We start from the raw sequence: 14,863 nt of genomic DNA, 5'->3' as shown, positions 1-14,863 counted from the left end.
CGATAAAATGGACGAAGAGCTCTGCGAGTAACTTTCGCATCTGCAGCGGGTAAGGTTGTCTACCTCCAGCAGATGAGCACTGTTACCTTCCTTAATTAGGAAGTCCGGTTATCCTCCCTGTCTCCGTTGCAAACATGCCCCCTGGGATCTGGTGATGCGTGAATAAACTTACGCGTACCTACACCGCACAAATCTATTATAAAAATAAACTACTCGTGTGGTAATTTTGTTTTAATATAGTTTTACTGAAGGAAAGCACGTTGTTCCAATATCCATAGTATACGTATATATGGAACTATATAACTACGGCACGGTAAAGAAGACAAAAGTTTATTGTGAAATTCGGTATAAACATGCCTACCATTTATTTTTGAAAAAAAGCTTCAAATTGATCCCCTCGATACACAGAGAAAAAACAGCGTGGGCAGAAATTGGACAAATTTACAGGGGTATCATAAATATTTTATGTGACAGAAGCTTTGATCTTTCATATCTTGTTTCAATTCAATCGTTCAATGCGCATTACTCGATTAGTCGACACGTAGAATATCAGAGAAGTTGTAATAAAAAAAATTGAACTTTAAAATTTGATCGCTATTTTTGGTTCAAAGATTAGCAAGCCTTTTATCAAACGACAGTATCCATCAAATTTAACGTGTAGGTAAGTACGAACGAGTGATGGAAGAAAAAATCAGATGTGATGAAAGAAATCTCTCCACGCATCATTGAATTTCCTATGGGAATTATGGATATTTGTATACGCTGGCTATACGCATGTCGAGTGTATCCAGTCAGCCTTAACAACGAACATCAAACACTGTATGATCGATAAAAAATATAATAATAAATTAATCGCGGGTTAACCGTTTGCTCGTGTTTGACGACCGATTAGTTCTCAATTAAAATGTCCACCCTCGCACCCCGGCGACCTCCTGATCCTCGAGTGCTACGCAAACGAAGTGAACCTGCCTGCCTACACGACAGACAACACAGATAATGCCGTCCGACATATGCTCTAGTCTGCAGGTCACCCTTTTAACCACCCGCTTGATACAGAAGCGAGATGGTCAACCAATCAACGGATTCAGGTACTAAGCTCGTCGGTGAAGCCATAAATTCTATTGCTTGATCATCGAGGGAACCATTCGTTTGCACAATGCTCGCCTGAATTCGACAAGGCGACAAAACGAGGAATTGTATGCTTGCAATTAGAAACTGGAAATCAAGCGAGAGCAGAAATAGGTAAGTTGGCCTTGAACTTAGCTGCAACGAATCGGAAGCCAGGTAAAAATGTCACGTATGTATGCCGTATACGATATTGCCAGTGGGTGCTGAAATGACGCGGCGATAACAACGTGCAATAATGTCGTAAAATAAAATAAAGTAAAATTAACCGTCCTTATCTTAATTCGCCTACGTGCAAGGGATTACTTCGATGATAGTTACAAGCAATCGTACGAAAAAACTACGTTACATAGCGTATGGTTTCAGTGCGAAGTAGCTCACAAATATTGATGGTGCTTACATATCTAGATACTAATTATCCCCATCTCAATTTCAAATATTGGGAAGACTGGAATTGGAAGCCATTTCTGCAGCTCAAAGGATCATGGCAAGAGCCAATCGGCGGATTTGCGAAACCTTCAAGTCGATGCCAACTTCTGGTGACGTAGCAGTTTTTTGTAAGTTGCTATACAAGTATCCGATCCACTGTAGTAGATGGTATGGTTTGAGATGGACATTAGAGTGCTTCGAAAAATTTTAATCTTGATGCGATTTTGAAGAAGAAAATATCGACTCGTGTCATTCTTCACTGGCAATGACCATCGAGCAGCTGCAACTAGTTTCTCACTTACCTTTATGACGTACACCAAGGTGTTACGTAACTAGTGCATCACTGAGGTTGAGTTCACGAATGATACGGTTGTTATTTGAGGACGGAAAAGTTAATACGACCTGAGAGTATATAGATATGATTTTGACAGTGTCAATTCATGTCGATATATTTTTTATACCTGTATATTTATTGCGATACTTTTATTGGCGTATCCATTTAAGCTCAGATCATCCTGAGATCAAATCCGAAATCCTTAAACACCGGATATACAAATCGATTCTCGTGTATAGTTTGACATCATGAAATATTTGTAAACCAGGATACCCAATCAGGACTTTAAAGGCAGATACATGCACAATCCATATGACGCTGATCATTAACCTGACGATTAAGCGAAATAACAGTGAGGAAACAAACGCGGATCGTCGTAGAGAAAAAGCCCCCCGGTCTGGTCGTACGCCCGTTTATAGGCGATAGTTTATTCGCTGGCTCCAGGGGATGGACTCGTTGTGATTGGCCTGCGCAGAAAGGGGTTGCGTAAACGAGCCCGCGTATATATGGAGGGATCCCGCCAGAATCTGCCTTAAGCTCATCTACAACGGTGACATCAGGAACAGGGGAGCTTGCAGGCACACCGATCAACTATTCGACTGCGAAACTTTGACTAGACGCTGATCGACCGGACCAGGTATCACCGTTGATCAAACTCGTGCATCGCATTCCGGCTAACTGAAAACTTCTTGTGAACCTGTGAACCAGTGAACCTGAAAAAGCTGTCTTGGTGAGTAGCCGGTGAAACAATACTCCTTTCCACTGGATCATTCATCCCACAGAGCGAAAGCTTTGCACACAGCAATTGCCATCATCCCTAACAACTTTCGGAATCCAATATTAACATGAGGTTGAAGTTTGTGGCCTGAATCTAACGATGCGTTTTCAGAAGGAATCGTCATTTTGCGATCGTAGGGTTGTCCGAAATTCAGTAAACCGTAATTAGGGAAACTCAACTCCTTCGAACTCATAATACAATGACAAAATAGTGATTTACTAATTGGAATGTGAAAGCATCACAAATTTCACACTATAATGTATCTTTTAATGGGGCTGCAGGCAAAGAAAATAATGACGATTCTGTTGTGACATGCAGCTCATTGTAATCAGTAGGAAAGCTGGTGACATTTTTCAGCGATTATTTTTCAAGGACCATTTTTTGCGAGAATGTTGTGGGAAGCACTTGTAGTGTCATCACTAACGATTATCCCTGATAGTGGTATGAAAGGGAGGTCCCCAAATTTATAATAAAAAAAAATTAAAAATCGTAAACAGAATTATTATTTGTTCAAGTCTGTAACTTTTTTTTATTGTTTGTCCGGTATTGAATAACATTTGCAGATTGATTGGTCAGTTACAGATTGACCCAACCGTGTCGTGTGAATGACCGAATTTTTATTATTTTTTCAAGCTTCAATTTTTAATGTGTTTTTATGGCAACAATTTCAATTGAACGTTTCGACCAGCGGAAAATAATACAAAAAATTGCAGCCTTGAAAAAATTATAATTGTGTTCACCATTTTTTTGCGAAAACTAGATTACTATGTGAAATTCATCTTCAAATTACTATATTACCTGATCAATTCATCTCGAAGAACCAATTACACTTGGAGACAAGATTGCGAATGGAATTGTATGATACAAAGTGATTACGTGGAATCTACGTGAAATATATATTTTTCAATGGTATTGTTACAATCGTCAAGCTCAATACTACTTTCAAGTACGTCATTGACCCCGCTTTACAAATATCGATGATATTGACGGCCACGGTAGAATTCTATACCTGCTTGTCAGATACATTCCAATACAAACTTTGATTATATCGTTCTACACAAGCGATAATTCAGTCGGTTGGTTCACCACCCTACACCACAGCTACGGGAATGTTATTTAGATGAACTTTTATTAAGGTGGCAGTTTTGGCAGCCTAATTCGTCTGCATTAGAACAATTGGAATATTAACACAATAGAGTCTGCACAACCGTGAAGCAACGCGAAGGGGCACACTTTAATTACAGTTCATCTCATCTGCATCGTCGAGTGGGAATTTGACAAGACGTTTGCTAAATAGCAATCGTACATAGTCCGGAAACGTTAGTCATTGCAATTTGAGTGGAATCTGGAACGATGATCTGTTCACGAAAAAATGAGGTCAGTTCTCAATAATTTAGGGTGTACTTTCGTTGCGAGAAGGGCGCAGTCTCACGGTGATCGTAAGAAACACAGAAGCTGCACCGCGCGCTTTCGCAATATAGCAATGCAGCGCGAAAGTCGTTAAACCGCTTCAGTCAATAACGTCAATTTACTTGCATGCCTGCAATTCCCGAAGAGAAACTAGTTACAAAATGGAAATTAGATATTTGTTACTGTAATCAGAAAATCTAGTATGTGTTACCATTCTTTTCTTTTATGATCATTCGTAATATACTTTCTCGCAACTGTTGCGATGATTTTGATACTTGCATAATAATAAATTGATTTCTAGGCCTTGTTTACCTGAAAAAATGTAGTGAACTGGAGATATATATTATATTTGATGTTGCATTAACCGGAAAATGTTGTATTGATAATTATAATCACACTAAATAACTTGTACCACATTTTTATTAGCCTTCCAACAATATTGAACCGGCTATTGTAACAATTTACCAAGTTTGCTATAATTTTCTAGTAATTACACCAAATGAAATATTTCTTAGTGTGGGTGACAATTAACGCTGCATAGTTACTTTGTTTGATGCGATATTTCTTGCCCTCTGAAATTTTTCTCCGAACTAATTTTGGTCCCTAAACCCGCTTCTGCAACTTACCTAACAGAGTTACAACCGGCAGTCTTTGCTTCAGTTACAAAATAATGCCTCATTTCGGTTAACCTAGTATCTCTGCTAAAAAGTTGTTACCTCCAAACAAAGTTCAGCTGTAACTGCCACTAAAACTCTGCGATGGTCGATTCGACACGATTTTTCCCCACTTTCTTCTCGTTTGGTTCTCCACTTAACTAGATCGTCTGCAATTTCATTCTATTTTATGTCATATCCGTGTAGTCATACAGGGGTTATTAAAGAGATTTGGTCAAGTATCAGCAACTCATGAAAATTAATTAATTACTTATTCTGTACGCAAAGTTACGAATAACGTACAAAAGTAACGGCGATGCGAAACTGTACAGTCACAAAATCTATCGTATGGTTTGAAAATTTCGTATTCTGGGACCAGATTCAACAAATGTTGCTTACAAAATATTTATTAACCCGGTTTTTGGTCGAGTCTGCTTAACCTGCGCGATCGCCATAGCTTGTTGCACAGGTTTTTTTTTAGATTTTAATTATTCTCTCTACGTATTTACGATTATCCATATCACGTTACACTGCAGTCTAATGAGTCATGACAATTTTGAGCCGAATAAACTCTGAGGCAGCAAATTTATCGGTTTCGATGTTAACTGGTGAAGTCCCTCATTCCACTTGTCGCATGCAGGTACAGAAATGAATGATAGAAGACAAATTGACGTTATCTCAATTTCGCATAAGTATAGGCACCCACGCCATGATAACCCTGCAGTAGGAAAGTTGAAAAACGCAAAATAACAAATGCGTTCACGGAATTTGAATGTTCAGATAATGATTGAATCGTTCATTGTTGTATTATCAATGCTACGACGTTTTATTGGCTTCAATAAACCGCAACGTTTATTTATAAAGGATTCCGAAGAATAAATTCAGCAACTCTCTATGCCACGTTATCGGCGTACTCGAAATTCCCTATCAGCGATGTTGATCAGCTCTAGGGTCATAGAGAAAGTTCTCCTTAAGACTTGGCGTTAGTTTGAGAGAATAATCTGATGTAAGCCCAACAGGCGATATGTGTAAACGATAATAACGAAGTAAAATCCGCAATCTAAATCGGAACGATAATGATATATTGTCCGCTCGTGCAGTTCGGCGGCGGCTGTAACTTTCCGCATAGTTTTCTCGGATTTAGATCTAGTCTCGCAAGATAAACGTTCATGTGAGGCCAATATATCAGAAGTACGAAATCTCTGCGGTGTCGAAAGTTAGTCACCAGTGCTTCCGACGAAAAGTTCGACGAACGTCGTTCATATTACACATATGTATAGATATTCGGACAAGCGTATGATTTTAACGCTGGATTTGATTGTAATTGCGTCTTCTTCAACTACTTTCTTCGTCTTAAATTAAATCATATTAGCCAAGTAAATTAGTCAATAAAGTATAAGATGCGTGTATTTTTTTTCCACTCACAACACATAATATCCTCTCATATTCACTCACAAAAACAGAATTAGAACACTCCATACATAAAAAAAAGACTTACTTGTAACTGGTGATTGATTCTATTTATTACAGTCTGAATAGGCCGTTAAAAATTAATAATGTAACTTCAACTGCGCATAATTCGAAACCACAGTAATTAAATTTAATGGAATTTGACCTCGAATTGCGAATTAAGCTGTGTCAGATGCTGATTAAAAAAAAAATGATCGATGTGCATCCGATACATTTGATTTAATCGGCCGCGTTACGAGCCCAACAGACGCAAGCGATGTTTGCTTAGTCACGTATGAAAAGGGTTCTTGCTATGAATAGAAAGACATACCTATTGCAAAAAAATATGTTACAAATGATCCACTTGTTCTATCAAATTGAACCCAACTTAATTTAATGTTAAATTCAAACTGAAAATGAGCTGAATTGTGGCAAGTTAACTGCGTTATATCGATACGTAAAGTTTAAATGGTAACTCACGGTGACACATTTTTTTCCAGTCTACATAAAATGTACAGAGCGAGATAATTTCCAGAGTGTAATTATAGTGTTTAACTGTATTTCTTGTATTTATTTGAATTTGCTTTGATGCTGATCAGAGTGTGACTTGGGATCGATTAAACCTGGAACAATACATCAAAGGTGTACCGTTTTATCTTAAGCGATCATTAGGCCGAAGATTGATAGAGCGCGGAAGACGGAACGTGCGAATATGTGATGAGTAATTCGCGAGTAAACCTGTACACTTGCGGAAAAATACGTCAAATGATAATCTTAACCTTCAAGATAGTATCTTTTTGGGAGATAAGGAGACAGTCAAAAGCTTATCGTTTCGTCGCAATATGAGATCATTGATATTAAAATTCAGTGACAATTCCGTCGTTAATACACAAAAGATGCTAGAACTTTCTCGAAAACAATTTACACCACGCCCACCAGTAAAATGAATAAACAGTCTTGAGGAAATCATGCTATTTTACCCGTTCAGTCACACATTTTTCAACTCAATGTTTTGGCCGGAATTTTGTTACTCGCAGGTTTTTTCGCTCATCACGAATCTGAACTCAGAATTTAATAATTTATAAATCCAAGACGGCGGATCCAATATGGCGAATGTAAAATCGAAAAACCTATCAAAATTCGATGATTATGGTCGAAACTTGTTATTGGAGGGTTTTTGGGGTTATAAGAAGTATCAAAGATCATTTGAAGTTGTAAACTGTGACGAGGCTAGAACGCTGAGCATCCCACTATGATTGAAAGAGTTAAACGAAATAGCATATTCTTATACACGCTTGATTCATAAATTATACTAACAAAACTTGAAACGCGTAACTAGGTACTTTTCATTGACTATTAACTACGGTCAATATGAACGTATTGACACATTTAATTCTAACATATGACAGACCTTTCGTGCTATAAGAATCAAACGTTGAGCTTGCATCGAGACTGAAATGAACTTTGGTGAAATGAATCGACTAATAAATGATAGCGTCTTACCTCGGAGGCGTTTACTTGGAATAGACAATGTTGCCAGACAATGAGCGAGATTTTCATTTAATGCTTACTTACACAGCGAAGGTCGTATCACGTGAGTTCATTTGGTAGGTGAGTCGCTCTGGGGCGGGTGCTAGTCTTACCGAAGACACGTATTCCAACTGGAAGGTAGAACGTACTCTGGGGATCTGAAATACCAAATAATTCACAGTTTCCTATTATACTGGTAAGCCCATCGGGGTGTTTAAATGGATTAAACACCCCCAGCGTTACCTACAATTCTGCTATTCATAAACTTGAAATTGGAATCAAGCGATCGAAATCGTAAATCTAACTGTATACTTGGCTGCGGGTGACAAACATCTGTATTAATATCTCCACCGGGCTTATTTCAATATTTTCATCAAATGATATAGTTATTTGAGGGTAAATAATCGTTAGTTTTAGCCTTGAAGAAAGTTATTAAAATTTTATCGCACCGTGTTATCGATGGCCGCTCATCCGGAAAGCGTGTGGTTTTTAATTGTTATCTTATTGTTAGTTAACGAAAGTGGATAGATTAAGATATTGACCGTGTACTCGAATTGATAATATCATTTAATACCGTATTTTCGGGGCGTGAGAAAGAGGTAGTGAAAGAAACAAGAAAAAGGGACCATAATGACATGCCAAAACCGATCGATCTGTTAGCAAGCTGACCAGTTTTGAGAAACTTCCTCCATCAACTATGGTTCTTAAGTACATAGGACACTGTGTGAAATCTGTATACACACTTTAAAACCCTTCTGACAAAGACCTCAATAACCTATCGACATTGCTTCGAAAACGGACCATTCAGCCTAGCACTGAACTACACAACCTCAGGAGCAGGGGCAGTGACTCGTAGTTTAAATTCGCAATATCGTCACTCTGCACCTTGGTACACACAAAAGAACCAATCCATCACAGACTGTACTGCCAGACTTTCTCTGGCGGCGGACCATTCGTCCGGAACTTCCGTCAGTGGATGTCTAAGGGTCAATGTTGAGGTTTTGATCGAGCCCAGGTAGTTGAATGGTGAGACAATGTGGAAGTCAGATTCGACAACAGCGGTTGCAGAAATATTTCTCGTCCCCTACCGCAAAAATATGATTTTTAAACTTATCGTTAACATATTATACCAAAACTTAGTCTATTTCACTCTGAAATAGGCGCTATGAATATTCTTACTTGAACAAGATATTCTATGGTTTTATTACTCTCAGAAGATTTACCACTTATAATCGCACTGTGGTTAAATATTTACTAAACATTTCGGGGCCGTAATTAGTAGGCAATATTATACGACAATACTGGGAATGAGAATAACAGTTTTTTGGTGTGGTTAAATGTTTGATTCTACAGAATCCATGAAATTTCAATACCTTCATCACCGGTCGTTTGAACGCGGGCTAAAACCAAAGTTCTGGGTTTTGATTTTTCATGCAATAGTATTTCCTGAGGTTTAAAAATTCAGAAGATTTTTTTTTTTTTTTAATTCTGATAACCAGCTATTTTAATTTGTGCACCAAATTCAAATTCAAATTCAAATTCAAATATTTGACTTCAAAAGTTACAAAAATGATAACCAGCGGCTCAATCAGTAAAAGCATTATAGTTTGACGAATTTAACCATTTTTCTGTTCGTCTGTCCGCAAATACCAATTTTAGTCTCTGCACCCCGAACATATTTCACAAAGACTAATGGAGCTTGGATTAATTTCTATAACGCCGGCTTTGCTGGTCAATAGCCTCTGACTAATAATTCTCCCTCTGGCGTTCAAAGGTGTGTTAGATTACGAGCACGTAATAGGGTTCGCTAGGCGAGTTCACAAGCTGGGACCCTATCGAAATTTGAAATTATTGAAATACAATCACTTATTGTCTGTATGACTGACAATAACCGAATTCAATGTCATTTTATGTTTCTAGATTCGGATCAACATGGTTGAACAGAAAATGCCAGTTACATTGAGCTTACTTTCGGGCCTGCTAATACTGGTCGCTTTGTACCCACTCTCTGTCCACGGTGAGCCTGACCCAATGGCACGACCAACCAGGCCCAAAGTATTTACGAGTGCCGATGAACTACGAAGATATCTTGACCTGGTGAAGGACTATTATTCTCTGAATGGAAAGGCCAGGTTTGTATCAACTTCGGATTATCACTAATAGAAGTTAATTAAATCCTACTCAACGAATTTCCGGGACATGTTATGATTAAAAACGTATTTTTATCGCATGTTCCCAGATACGGGAAGCGGGCGCAAATTTTTCCAGCCACCGAAAATCCATGGGACATCATGCGAGTACCTCCGTCATCGGCCGGAGGTTTTGCTCTCCGGCAACAAAAATTAGAGCAAAAACTGCAACATGAGATGGAAAATCTTTCTAAGCATGGATCGCAAAAAGGAATTCAGACCGAACTGCAAGAACCACAGCAGCTTGAGCCCAGACAATTTCAACATGGCGGATCACAACTATCCTATTTATACGACGCAATGGCCAAATACTACGATGAATTACAGTAGTGACCCTATAAGGACAAAATCTGTTGTTCAATTTAAGCAAACTGTTGACATAGTTGAATTATCGAGGCTGGTCATAAATTCTGTAAATTTTACGTCCGTCTTGAAGTCACAGCCCACTTCCATTTCTACTAATCTAGTCTTGACTCTTTTAGAACAGAAGAAAAATCAATCTTACTTTCCTGCTTTTATGAAAGAGCTGTCTCGCTGAAATCTGTATTGAAATAATATACGTATTATAATATATACTTACTAAATAAGATGTAAAATAAACAAGATGAGCATCCGTTTCATGGTTTATTCACCAAAATCAGTTAGGACTAACTCATCTTCCATTTTTGTAACAAGTTTTAACAACGACGCCAGCCAGTAATATAATTTTACCTCAATTATAAAAGTTTATTTTTATTTTTTTTTGTTAAATACAGTCATACATTAGAAAATATTAACTATTCATTTCTGTTGAAGTACAAATAAATACTAAGTTGAAGTCATTCATCATTCATGATAGGGTTAATTTATTGAATTTAGTTATTAGCATATCATACAAATTGCTCACAAATTGTATGAATAGTACAGAGCGATATGAGTCGTGCATTTTTGTTGTTTCCATCTTCCTAGGTAGTGATACTAACATTCTGACGACAGTACTTATTTACATCGGGAAACTTGTAGACGCTGGGTCAGTTTCGATAGAGTTAACGACTAACGGACTCATCTAATGTGGTATCTTCAGTGGCAACACAGCCTGCATTTGCAGGCCAATCGCAAACTTGTTCCACGGGATTGAATTCCAGTCCAGGTGCACACGTCATTTCAACTTTACTTCCGTGATTACATAGATAGAAACGGTTACAGTCAGATGGGTGCGCAATGTGAACCGCATCACTTCCATTACTCTCAGGGCATTCCGTTGGTATAATCACTTCTTCTGTGGTAGCAGCTTCTTCTGTGATGCTAGGAACTTCAGTTATGCTAGATTCGTCAGAGTCGTCGTTCTCATCTTCGGTAGAAGAGCTGGTGGAGCTCTCAACTTCTTCTGATTCTTCCAATGTACATCCAACGGCTTCGGGCCAATCGCAAACTTGTAAAATGGGATTGAATGCAAGACCACTCGGGCAGCTCCACAGCACTTTCTCCCCATGGTTGCATTTGTAGAATACACCGCAGTTAGATTCGTGAGCGATGTGAACTGCATCACCTTCGTTATTTTCGGGGCATTCCGTTGGTATTATCACCTCTGCCTCTGTAGTGGCGGAACCGGAACCGTCGGTCTCGTCAGAGTCGCTTTCCGTCGAAACTGCACTTGAATCCTCAGAACTAGAATCGGTCGATTCCTCCTCATCGGTTTCGTCACCTTCGTCATCCTCGTCACTGTCTTCATGGCTTTCAGTTGTACCGGAACTTTCAGAATCTTCCTCGCTTTGTGCTACGCATCCAGCTGACCAGGGCCAGTCGCAAACTTGTAAAACGGGATTAAATGCAAGACCACTCGGGCACGCCTGTGTCACCTTCTCCCCATGGTTACACTTGTAGAATAGGCTGCAATTTGAGGGATGGGCGATGTGTACTGCGTCTCCTTCGTTATTCTCCGGACATTCTGTTGGTATTATCACCTCTGCCTCTGTAGTGGTGGAATCGGAACCGTCCGTCTCGTCGGACTCGCTTTCTGTCGGAGGTGCACTTGAATCCTCAGAACTTGTATCCTCATCGATTTCCTCACTTTCGTCATCCTCGTTGCTGTCTTCATTGCTTGCGGTTGTACCAGAACTTTCAGAAGCTGCCTCGCTCTGTACTTCGCATCCAGCTGACCAGGGCCAATCGCATACTTGTTCAGCGGCATTGAATGCTAGACCAGTTGGACACTGCTGCAACACCTTCTCTCCAAAGTTACACTTGTAGAATAGACCACAGTCGGATTCATGGGCAATATGAACCGCTTCACCTTCGTTATCCTCAGGACATTCCGTTGGTGGTGACGATTCACTTTCTTCGCTTTCTGAAACTTCGTCATCTTCAGGAGCTTCTGTAGTAATAACAGGTTCTTCAGGAGCCGGTGTGGTTATCCATTCTTCAGGGGCATCTGTAGTAATTATAGGTTCTTCCGGAGCTAGTGTAGTCACTTCAGGGATCTCTGTAGCAGCTTCGGTTGTTACAATATTGACGTCCTCAGAAATTCGACAATTAGACTCTTCTGGCCATACGCAAATTTGTCTAACCGCATCAAAGTGAAGCTTGCCTCCGACTTTATTGCTTACAGGGCATTGCATTAACGTTCGCTCTCCATTTCTACAGGAGTAAAAGAGCGAACAATCAGATTCGTGGGGCACGTGAATTGTGGCATTAACCGGATCAGTATCCGGACATTCTGTCCAAATTGTTGACTCGTCTTCTGCGTTGGCTGAAGTGACAGCTACTGCGGCCAACAGTACTGCGGCCAAAAGGCTTGTTGCTGCAAAAATTGAATTATCACTAATTAAAAACCACTTGAATTCATGGACGAAAATAAATGTTACAAAATTTTCAATGATGGAATAACGATGAAGTTGTAAAGTTTGAAAAATACTAGATGGATTAATATGATTTGAAATCCTCCGATTCTTCCGATTTTTTTAACAACTAGAATTTCGACGAATCACTACACTGCATGTGAAATTGGTGTCTTTTATACATAAGTACTGTGACTAAGATATCGTTGTCGAAGCACCTACCTCTCATTGTAAGTATCCTGAACTATGCACTGATACTCGAATCAATTTTCACTCTTCAACTCGGGAAATGATGGTCGAGATACAGGCACGGTCTCTTTTATAATAACGGAAGACACCTTATCACTACGTAATGAGTGATTATCATATCTCCGGAATCGATGGCCTTTGTAAGAAAATGAGGGAAGGAGAACTCCTAATCTCGCGGATTTCGCGGAAATCCCAAGTGCTTTGTGACAACTTCAATTGGCAATAAATTCAGTTGGTTTAGTCGGACTTCAATATACAGCTACACCTCACGATGCAGTCACTCCACTTGTTGCCAGCGAACTCTTCGTCTCGGCGTTCCAATTTTAACATAAATTACGATTGAATTTTTACAAGTAGTTTGCGTAGTAAATCTCTAGGCCTTTTTCATTGCTTTCGTAGTCAAGGAGATTCTAACTGGCGACGACGCAAGGTTGGTTTCTTTATGAAAACAAAATCCACTCTTTTCCAATTTTACAGGAAAAAAGTTTTCGAATACCGTAAATGTGCATATTTTTATAAATCATATCTTCAAACATTATAAAATAATCTGATGGTGGTTAAACAGTTGAATCTCAATTGAATCTTGTACAGTAGTGGAATTTCAATTCATTTTCCGTCCTATCAAGGGCTCTTATAGGTGAAATTCTGATAACTTTTACAGAAGTGATAGTGTTCTAGCTTCCGTATCAACAAGTAAATTTTCATTTTCTTACTATCTTGCATCTTCCGTTTAGCGAACAAGTTAAATTCGTACGTATGATTACAAAATCACATAGCTCATCAAACGATAGGATAACTAAGTGTAAATAATGAGTTCAGAATGACAATGTCATTTTATCTGATTTCATGAAATTCTCTCTAACGTTAACTGGCGGTACCGTTTATCATTGCTTCGTTGAAATTTCAAGAGCTGAGGTTCATGCGAAAAGAATAACAAATCGTGTCTGTATCTTATCATATCGAAATCGACTGTCGTCACCCTACAATCTGACTGCGATCGTTAACTATACCTTATCGATAAATATTTAGGACTGATTTATCACCTAGTATTCAAGACGATGATAAGAAGAACCGAGAAATGCATGAATCAGACTTTTTTTTAAATCTATGATCAATGCGATCATTACTTGCAGGTGTCATCGAAAATTCATCGTTATAGGAAGTCTCATTGGAATACCACGCCATCTAAAATCTTTCTGGTAATCGTCTGAGAAATCTCGACAGGTTATCTCTGCGCAATAGAGCCGTAGGTAATATAATATATGTTTTATTGCTTCCATTTCATTGATATCCAGATAACAAAATTTTTGCAAATTGCATGCAATTTAAACGCGCAATGACCATTTGATACAAGCAAAGCAAACAATCGTTCGGTGTATATAATAGTTGAGTTTGCTAAAATTGCAAAAATGGGAAGTGTTGGTAAATTAATTTAATGCTACTTATGTTAATAAAATTTGATTCTAATGTTTACCATCCATCATCGCAACTGAACGTGTTTCGTATAAATTTTACAAACAAGTGAATTTCGGCCTAAGTGCTGTGACAGTTATTTCTTGAAATAGCTGCGGGAAAAACAAGTATATTTTGCATAAAGGGTTTAGATAGGAAATGTATAACGAATGATCCAGACTGTTACATATTACATTCCACAACGAAATTGTGTAAAACTTCACTAGCTGCTTCAGGCAAATGCAATTGCTCTGGTTCTTTTCTTGACAAATACACCAGAAATCTACAGGTTTGTTAATAAATATGATCTTGTATCGGCATCGGCAAGTGCGATAAGATTTTTGAAAAGCTTATCTTTTAAGCTCGGTGTGGATGTAGGTAACCCAAGGGTTTTCCCCATGAGAGTCAATCGATACTCGACGCAAGTGCTCGGTTCCTCAATTTGTTTA

The 14,863-nt window shown here is 38.7% G+C and overlaps 2 protein-coding genes across 3 annotated transcripts; one reads left to right on the top strand and one right to left on the bottom strand.

The window, feature by feature from the left end:
- Window positions 1-1,576: 1,576 nt before the first annotated feature.
- On the top strand, window positions 1,577-10,510 carry LOC124211207 (neuropeptide Y-like). 2 transcript variants are annotated; one of them, XM_046610034.2, is made up of 4 exons: window positions 1,577-1,682; window positions 2,157-2,618; window positions 9,629-9,840; window positions 9,948-10,510. In XM_046610034.2, the coding sequence occupies exons 3-4, from the start codon at window positions 9,641-9,643 to the stop codon at window positions 10,225-10,227; spliced, it is 480 nt and encodes a 159-aa protein (XP_046465990.1). In that variant the 5' UTR covers window positions 1,577-1,682; window positions 2,157-2,618; window positions 9,629-9,640; the 3' UTR covers window positions 10,228-10,510. The 2 variants fall into 2 exon arrangements, with proteins under 2 accessions (XP_046465990.1, XP_046465991.1); XM_046610035.1 differs by lacking the exons at window positions 1,577-1,682; window positions 2,157-2,618 and adding an exon at window positions 7,794-7,904.
- Window positions 10,511-10,725: 215 nt separating this feature from the next.
- On the bottom strand, window positions 10,726-13,061 carry LOC124211206 (chondroitin proteoglycan-2). The gene is made up of 2 exons (XM_046610032.1): window positions 12,936-13,061; window positions 10,726-12,676 (listed from the first exon to the last, which is right to left on the bottom strand). Exons 1-2 carry the CDS (start codon window positions 12,940-12,942, stop codon window positions 10,923-10,925), a joined length of 1,761 nt encoding a protein of 586 aa, XP_046465988.1. The 5' UTR covers window positions 12,943-13,061; the 3' UTR covers window positions 10,726-10,922.
- Window positions 13,062-14,863: the final 1,802 nt, after the last annotated feature.

The sequence above is a fragment of the Neodiprion pinetum genome, chromosome 2 (assembly GCF_021155775.2).
Source record: "Neodiprion pinetum isolate iyNeoPine1 chromosome 2, iyNeoPine1.2, whole genome shotgun sequence".
In the NCBI taxonomy this organism is placed as follows: Eukaryota; Metazoa; Arthropoda; class Insecta; order Hymenoptera; family Diprionidae; genus Neodiprion; species Neodiprion pinetum.
This window is presented reverse-complemented; position numbering and strand designations above follow the sequence as displayed.